The sequence below is a fragment of the Lycium ferocissimum genome, chromosome 5 (assembly GCF_029784015.1).
Source record: "Lycium ferocissimum isolate CSIRO_LF1 chromosome 5, AGI_CSIRO_Lferr_CH_V1, whole genome shotgun sequence".
NCBI classification, from domain to species: domain Eukaryota; kingdom Viridiplantae; phylum Streptophyta; class Magnoliopsida; order Solanales; family Solanaceae; genus Lycium; species Lycium ferocissimum.
Genome location: NC_081346.1, coordinates 19,704,813 through 19,714,344, shown reverse-complemented (window position 1 = coordinate 19,714,344; position 9,532 = coordinate 19,704,813). Strand labels below are relative to the sequence as shown.

General features: G+C 35.0%; 1 protein-coding gene across 4 annotated transcripts; it reads right to left on the bottom strand.

The window, feature by feature from the left end:
- Positions 1-234: 234 nt before the first annotated feature.
- LOC132056392 (uncharacterized) lies at positions 235-5,641 on the bottom strand. 4 transcript variants are annotated; one of them, XM_059448561.1, is made up of 8 exons: positions 5,282-5,641; positions 3,575-4,822; positions 3,396-3,489; positions 3,105-3,262; positions 2,962-3,013; positions 2,066-2,145; positions 1,882-1,975; positions 235-1,698 (listed from the first exon to the last, which is right to left on the bottom strand). In XM_059448561.1, the coding sequence occupies exons 2-8, from the start codon at positions 4,724-4,726 to the stop codon at positions 1,166-1,168; spliced, it is 2,163 nt and encodes a 720-aa protein (XP_059304544.1). In that variant the 5' UTR covers positions 4,727-4,822; positions 5,282-5,641; the 3' UTR covers positions 235-1,165. The 4 variants fall into 4 exon arrangements, with proteins under 4 accessions (XP_059304544.1, XP_059304547.1, XP_059304546.1 ...); XM_059448564.1 differs by having other exon boundaries at positions 3,396-3,486; XM_059448563.1 differs by having other exon boundaries at positions 5,594-5,612.
- Between the last annotated feature and the right edge of the window lie 3,891 nt (positions 5,642-9,532).

Sequence of the window (9,532 nt, the reverse complement as noted above, 5' to 3'; positions counted from 1 at the left end):
AAAACAAATTGGGGTGGATATCACTGTAGATCTGGCGGAAATCAAATACATTCTAAGTGATCAGTGTCCAACATATGTTGAAAATGACAAACTAAATGGGCCATGGGACACCCGCATAATTTTCCCATTATTATTTCCCTGATTACAGCCTAGTTGGTCAGAATCTCAATTATTAATGTACATGATACACTCTCGAGACGAGTTCATACACGGAAGTACTTAAACAAAGCAATAAACAAATTTAAATTTCAAGAATTTCAATGAGAATAGTGGGATACAAAAATTGATGAACCTCAACACAAAGCTCAGTTGGTGTTATTTTTACTTCGTAAGAGATCCCTTAGCCCCCATGCATATACAAAGCATATACACTACCTAATTACTACTATACAGAACTAACAATTGACGTGATGTGTCATATTTCATACGCGTTGAATCATCATCAACATCGTGTCACTACTAAATCTATCTTCTTCTTCTTTGAGATTGAAACTACTATATCTATCTCTTTTTTTTTTTGATAAAGAACTACTAAATCTATCTTTTAAAGCTATAAGTTGGAAATGACATCTATTTGTTAGTGTAATCCCCATGACACCTTGCATACCCCTGTAGTTGCCACTTTAACCAGAAAAGAGCCTGCTATTCCAAAAAGAGGTAGAGCACTTTCCTGGAAGAATTATCACAATTGTAGCAACTCAGATTCATGTACAATTCAGCAGCTAAACCAATGCACGAAGAAGCTGCCCAAGTAGCCTTCTCACTAGTGTCATGTGGTCAATCCCGTCTTCAATGAACCAAATGGCAGATGAAACAGTTCAATCATTCTGACCAGCCAACAAACCATATCTGCTCGAAGAAAATTTCGGCAGCTTATTCCCAGTCGAACAAACGAAAGTGGCTCTATAAGGTCTCGCAGCCACACAGGATACATTTATAAAACGATCTCTACTTGTGCAAGTATATATCTCACCATTAGCAGCAGATATCCATCTCCAATAAAACTTCATTTGCAACATCAAGAGTTGGATCCTTCCCTGCAAGACCGGATGAAAAAGAAAGTGGTGTTCTCAAGCAGGGCGGTCACAACATAAATTATCCAACAGGAGGTTCCGAAAGATGAGATAACTTCCAGTTCCAGAAAACCCCAGTATAGTACTACTCCTCAAAGTGGCAAAGGCAATCCATAATTATGAAATGACCTTATTCGCCCATCGTAGCCAGCAGTAACAATGACTAAACCCCATGCATGAGAATTGGATGAACTCTGGCAAGAACTTTTCAGAAACTTGTATTCAGATTTGCACATCCCAGAAGACACAGACCGAGGACTTGACATGGGAAGCTTCTCTTCAGGCCAAGTTGCTGATCCCTTTGGAATTGCCTCAAGGAACAACTCACTACCCAAGGAAAGATAAGGAGAGGTAATGAAGGGTAATGTGTTATTTGAACTTTGAATAAGTCCTCCAGAATGCCGTCCATTATCTGGATTTACAGTTTTCAAGCCAGACCAAGGTATTGCAATGGAGGAATCACTGGAGCAGAACTCAGATGACCTCACCACTTTAGGTTGAGATACATAATCTTTGGGAATGTCGCAGTTCCATACATAGACATTAGAATCTTCAGAGGCAGAGATAATATGCTTTCCATCAGAAGTGAAAGTGGCAGTGAGATGGTTTCCTGCAGTTCGCTGGCCTACAGAGCAGAGCAGCAGTAAATTAAAAGCAGTCAGAAGATAGGGAGCAGAGTCGCAACAAAATGACAATATCAATTTGCAGCGATGCACATTGCTTTTAATCAATAAAGCAAGCTAAGGCACTCAAAAGACGGGGCAAACAGACATCAAATGACTATCTGAAATAGGAGAAGGGAACAAACCTTTGTACTTGCCGATAACATTGATGCCATCTAGGATTCTGACATGAGAGTCAGCACAAGTAATCATTACTTTAGATGGATCTTGTGGAAGAAACTGCATTCAAGAAGCACTCATCAGTGTCTCATTATGAGGCACATCGGAAAGAGCAGAACTACAAACTATAGTTTGGTGATGTAATATTACCTGAAAGCCAGTAATCCTTTTGCAAATTGACTTCTTTTTAGTGGCCAAGCACATCTGCTCCTCTAATTGGATTTCATGACCTGTTATGATACAACTTTGTCTTAACTCCAACTTAATAAAATATTGTACATTTTAACAGCAAAAGCATGTACCAAAATACTGAGTCGTTAATTTCACAGACGTTCCTTGTAATCTCGCAAACACATTGACATACTCCAGAAATAACACATCACTAAGTTATAACAATCATGATAGCTACACATAGTAATAACATCTGGTAATTGTGCTCTCATGAAAAATGTCTATTTACTTCTATTATGATTTATAAAGAATTACTAATAAAAGATGGCTCAAGTAAGACCAACCAAGCAAAAAGCTGGAACATATCCAGAAAAGCAAGAGACCAAGAAGTGAAGTGCAACCACTGTCACCGGGCAGGAAAAAGAGACTAAAAATGATAATGAGCAATACCAAATAAGCTAGCAAAATGCTACTCCCTCTGTCCCAATTTATGTGATACACTCCCCTTTTTAATCTGTCCCCAAAAAAATGATACATTTCTACATTAACAAAGAATTTAACTTCAAACTTCTCCTTTCACACTTAATGAAATGATTTACAGCCACACAAAATATCTATGGCTTGTTTTAGACCACAAGTTTTAAAAATCTTTCTTTCCTAAACTCCGTGTCTAGTAAAATTATATCACATAAATTGAGACACAGGGAGTATCATTTTCTAAAATCAAATCTGAAGGTCATTCAACGGCCACATTCCATCTAAACAATGTAAAAAATTTGACATGAAGTGTTGCAATTCCATAGATTAAAATTCTGACTCTGCGAGATACCAATGACAGCAACTAACAATACCACAAAGCAAAGAGTGAATATTACCTTCTAAACTGAAAAAACGGCAACTGCCTGCCATACAGCCAATAATCCCACCCTATATGAAGCAGATAATGTGTTCAATAAGTTACTCAAGTTTCTGAATCTGTAGAGAAGTACCATGATTGAAAAGATGAAAATTAGCAAACCTTTCCATCAGGACGATAGGAAACAGCAGTCACTATGTCTCTGATATCTGTCCAATCCATTACTTGACCGCTGTTAACGGCCCAAATTCGAACTTTCCCATCTATTGATCCACTGATGAAGTATTCATCATTCACTGGGTTAAATTGTATACAAGTCACTGCAAAACCAAAGTGAATAATGCAACATGAAACTCGAACACTACAAACATTTAATAAAATGTTTTATCACGATTAACATATACCGAGTGACAAAAGCATGCTAAGTAGAGTTTTCAAAAGGTCTGCACCTACCATAATTACTATGTGAAAAAACCCTGAGGCACAGATCATTTCCAACTTGCCACAGACGAACAGTTTTGTCTGTTGATGATGAGAGCAAACACTGCTGAAACAATACATAACAAGAAAGGAGATTACTTTCAGAAGTATTCAAAAAATTGTTAATCAAAGACAATCTAATAAAAGCTTACATTATTCTTTGACCATGAGAGATCCAATATCTCCCCAGTATGCCCTTCGAACACATGCAGTGGTTTTTCCAGAATTCGGAAGACCTTTGGTGGGAAAATGACACAGGCAGAATCTGTTGTTTTCTTAAGGCCCTTCAACTTACTACTATCTCTCTCTTTCTCTGTCGCCAGAGGAGCCAGTTGAGAAAGATGGTTCACCGTGAAATACATACATGAAGGATCCAACTCTGGAATATCAAATTCATTGGATCTCTCATCTTCAACCACTTGCCACACCCGCACAATCTTATCTTCACCAGCACTAGCTAGGTACTGCCCATCAAAACTGAATTTCATAGATAAAATCGAACCCTCGTGAGCCTGGATATCCTGCCCCATGAAAAGAGCAGAGAGTTCCTTCAACCGTTTCTTACAATGGCGAACTTTAACCCTCCGAACTCTAGACCTCTGAACAAGGTTGGGACTGTTGTCCGTCGAATCATGACATCCCCCTTCACCATTTGCTACGCACGTAAATGAACGTAGCCTGCTTAATAACCGACTCTTAACTCCATTCAGTTTCTTCGGACTTTCTCCATTTTTATCCAATTCTCCATGTCGAAGTTTCCCAATCAGGGGGGACACACATGGAGAGTTTGATTTCTCAAGCTCACGAGACATTAGCAGTCGTTCCAATCTAACAACTCTGTTATTACTTTGCTGGCAATCATTCTCTGCCTCAGCATTGCCACTTCTACATAAGAAATTCTCATTTGATGAATCCACAGTTTCCCCACACAAACCAGGCATAGAAGACTGGTAAGAACAAAATTCGTCCTTAAAAACTGAAGTCCGTAATACGGCTCCACTACTCTCCGTAATTCTTTCAATCTCTCCATTAGATAAATCAGAACTTGCACATATATCTACTGGATCATCTTCTCCAGACATTCCATCTACACTTAATCCCAACCAACAACGGAATTGCCTACGCCTTTCAACAACACTTGTGGGAGTTTTAATCCACTCATCATAGCTAATACCATTGTCAATTTCGGGAATCGGGTTGCAGTTACAACCTGAATCCGAATCAGAAACCTGGGAAATGGTATCCGGGGCATCAAAAAATCGACATTCGCCTTCTCCTTCTTCATCATCACTGAAGCCACCCATTGATACCTTGAGTAGTTCAACCCATGAAACCCCACATCAAGAAATCATCTTTTTAAGCCTTAGGAAATGTGTTAAATAATCCATCCTTGATAAAACCTAAATAAAATAAATGGAAGGGAAATTGCATTTAGTAAACAAACAACAAACACGACTACCAAGACAACTAAAACTGCTTATTAAAAAAAATAGTGACAAGAAAAACAATTATACTATCTCTAAAAAAAAGACAATAGATCCAGCATGGATCCCAATCCACTCCCATTGAACCTGGTCTCCCCCACATAACATAACATCTCAATACTTTTCAATTTCAATAAAAGGGTTTCTTATCCTTATATACTATATATTCCTGCATAGAAATATGAACCCTAAGTTTCCACCCCAAATGAATACGCAACAATTTCGCACCGAAAATTGAAACCCCAACATCATAATGACGACCGTAACGATGTCATTCAAAGGATTAACAGACACCCAAGAAGAAGAAAAAAGATCAAATTTTGCGATCATTAACAAGAAAATATGAAAAATGAAGGGGTAAGAAGATTTGCTCACATGGGTCAGGCTTGTTTCAATGAAATTGAATGGATGGGAAAAAAGAAATGTAATAACAGAGAGAGAGCGAGAGAGACAACACAACACACTCCTTTCTTCCCTCTAAGCAAAGAAGAAAGAAAGGACTGATGACCATTAAAAATAAAAATAAACTGAGATAGATGGAAGGTGTAATTAATGGAAGAAGAAGGATCTAAAATTAGGAAACATTTTTTAGCATAAGGTAAAACAAAAGGAAAAAGAAAGAAATATATTCTTGATATTGGTGATTAGAGATGGCCCGGGAAACGAGATTTGGAGAGTAGTAAGTACTCGTATTAGGGGGTCTGGTCCTCTTTCCCTGTGTTGTGTTGTGTGGTCTCTTTAGTACAACTACTGTTTTACTTTATTGTGCGCCACCCTATTTTTGCCCACACACTGTCACATTATCAGACTCTCCCCACGCACCCCCCCCCTCCCACCCCGGCCCTTCTCTTTCTATTATTTTCCAGTTTTTTTCTGAAATGGAGTTGCTTTTTTCCTGTTTTCTCAACCAAAAAAAAAATAAATTATTAAGTAGTCGTTTAGCCATGAAAATCAAATATTTTTTCACTTTATTTGAAATTGGAGTTGATGATGATGTTGTATTTGGTTATAATTTTTTTATAAAGAATATTTGATTATTTGAATATACTGAAAGTGAAAAACGTAAAAATAGGGTCTTAGGTATTTTCCAACTTTAAGTTGTATTTGAAATTTTTATGGTCAAACACTGATTTTCAAATAAAGTGAAAAAAATCGTAAAAGGTGAAAAATTCTCATGGCCTAACGGGTTATTAATGAGTATTAAGTGAGGTGCGTTTTCCCGGAAAACATTTTCACTTTATTTGGAAATCAACATTTGTCATGGAAATTTCAAATACAACTTGAAATTGTATTTGAAATTTGAAAAACACTTTAATACCTTGTTTTTACTTTTTTCACTTTCAACATATTCTAAATGAAGTGATATGGATATTAAAGATTCATTCAAATAGTTCTTAAATTTTTTTTTAATTTGATTATTTTAGAAAATACTTTTTATCAAAAGAGTATTAGTTTATATTTGGTTATTCAGTTGCAAAAATACTTCTAATAATATTAGAGCAGTAATTTGTGTTTGTTAATAGCAATAAGCCCGGTTTGATGACGCTTATATACGAATAACGAGTATACTCATTCAATTAATTGAAATTCAGAAATGTACAAATTCCTTTATTGTGTCGAAAGTGGTCTTTTGTCGTCTGATTGATAAAATTGATTACTTTTTCTTTTAGGAAAGTCCATTTTTCTCGTGATCATGTTTTTTGAAAAGATCATTTCATTAATTTAGGCAAATCGCATTTCTTCAAAAATATTTCTGAGAAGAAGTCAATTTCCGAAAAACAACTTATGTTACTACTCAAAATCACTTACTACTTACTTCTTTTCTTATCGGCTTGGCTAGACAATGCCAACTCTCTAAAATAAACAATTTTTTGTTTATCAGAAGGTTTGTCAATCAAGCAAAAGTTTGGTTACATGCTACTGTAGCATTGAATCACAATTAATTATGTGTTTAAATTAGCTCCATGCTAACAGTTATTCTCATTTAATTGGGGGTGCTTAAATTGGCTCCATGCTAATAAACAGTTATTCTTATTTACTTTTGTATGCTTAATTGGAGTAAGATAATATCGAACTTAAATGGTTTATTTGTTTGGTCTTAAACGTCATCTGTCTCATAGCAAATGAATGCCAACATTTATTCTTACTTTTCATGTTTGTTTTAAATATTCATACCTAGGCTTGTTTGTCCAAGAAATGTTTGTCAATATTTAGAAACTATCTTGTTTGTTTCGACTACAGATTCCATTTCTTCGGAAAGCAAATTAAAATGTATTCAGAAACCGAAAATAACCTTTAGGTAAATTATCACCAAATGCATTTATAAGGAAACTGGATATACAACTTTTAGATTGATTTTTTTCCGAAACGCATATTTCCAAAATAAACCAGATTTAAAGGCAAACACAAACTAAGTGATTAATAATTTAATATTGATATACCCGGGGCTTTAATATAGTTAATTGAAATAAAATATACTGAATTAGTTCAGATTTCACGCTAAAATTTAAGATGTGATCTTTTAAGATATTTCACCTTAAATGACTAGTATGAGTGGGTTAAAAATGGTCATACTTCTAACTTAGCTAGTTTTCGAAGATAAAATGCATATGACAAGCAAAGAAATAACCGTCCACTGTATATGGCATATAAGATGTTTCATTTGTATACTAGCTTCTAGACTCTTTTTGAAGTAGCCTAAAAGATCACTAAGGTATGATCAGAACGAACCATGCATATGCATACTACTCAAACTTTTATGATCATTACAAATGGTAAAGCAAACATCAACGAATTATGCTAAATTCTTAACTATGAATTATGCATGTGATGCCTATAATAGAGGGCGGATCAAGGACTAGCAATTTTCCGACGATAGGATGCATGTGACAAGTTTAGTGAATCTCAGATAAAAATTGAATAAAACTTTATGATTTATATACGACATAACACAAATTTATATGGTATGTATATTTTGAACTCTGCGTTATTTAAATAAAAAAATCCATGATATTTATTGGACTAGAAAGAACAATATGCATTATGGACTTATTAGAGGTAACAAGCTAGTTTGTGGTTGTACCAGAGTTTATAGATGCATACAAACTCATACTAATTCAGAGAAAATCAGTCACATTTCTTGAAAATTAGCCACTTGGGTTTTATTGTTGGCCAATTCTTTATGAAACTGCAAGATGTCATTTTTAAATAAATTTTCGTAGCGTAAAGTAATTGAAGTATATAAGAAAGCTGTCATTGAAAATGATTTCGATAAGAACTAATTAGTTGACAGGCTATATAAGGGACGTCTAATATATTTAGTGGATTTTGATTACATAATTATTAATTTCTCATTTTACAAGTTCAAGTAAAATTGTTTCAGCCACCCCGGGGGGCGGGGGTGGGGCGGGGGTCCACCAGCCGATTTATCTACTTTTATTTCGTTTCTCCAACTTCCACAAAGACTTTTAAAGAAGAGGACCGTCATATACATAGTCAAACATAGAAAACTTGAAGAAGCACAAAATATGGATATTTTTAACAATAAGCTTAAGTAAACTGATAAAATATTCAAAAAATTTAGTGAACTCGATTTAAATTTTGAGCTTAAATTTTTACCAATTCAATTGTAAATATTACATTTTTCGTGCATTCTTGGGGGTGAATTGAATCGACTTCGAGCTTTCTCAAATTTAAGCCGTTTGGGTTTTATTTTGGTTTTGATTTTTATTAGAATTTTCAGATCTTATATTCCCCTAATACCTCTTTTGAGCTTCTAATGGACTTCTTCAAAATTCAAATATACTATGTTTTTTTAATGTAATAAATAAGAAGCTAGCGAATCTTATGGTTCTGGCAGTCAACTATTATCTTCAATGTTCAAACTGTCAAATCACGATACTCTTTTGGACATTATTTAGAAAAGTATACATAAGATTTATCACTTTAGTTGGACCAAAAAAAGATTTATTAATTTTCTATTTTTTCAACTTAGATTTAAAATCAAACCCAAAAACTGAACTTTTGCAAGTTGAAACTTGATATCAGCCATATTTTCCTAAACGGAAAAGGGCCAAAATTACTCCTGAACTTTCGGAAATAGTTTATTTATACCCTTCGTTATCTTATTTGACGTTGTCTTTGGTTATCTATGGGTAAATATACCGCGAACATTCGGAAATAGTTTATTTATACCCTTCGTTATACTATTGGGTTAATTGTGTCCTTACCGTTATACCATTGGCCTATAGTATAACGGTAAGGGCACAATTGACCCAATAGTATAACGAAGGGTACAAATAAACTATTTCTGAAAGTTCAGGGGTATATTTGGCCCATAGTATAACGGTAAGGGCACAATTGGCCCAATAGTATAACGAAGGGTATAAATAAACTATTTTCGAAAGTTCAGGGGTAATTTTGGCCCTTTTCCGTTTCCTAAATGACGAAAGAAAATCCCCAAAATGTTCAGGTTGTCTTATTAGTTAAACCCAGACAAGGCACATGCCCTTCACGTTAATATATTTTTGTAAACCTTGTCAGTCAGTTGTTACAATATAGTCAAACCTCTCTATAATTGTCATTCGTTATAACAACATTTCACTATAAGGGTCTGTTTTTCTCCGA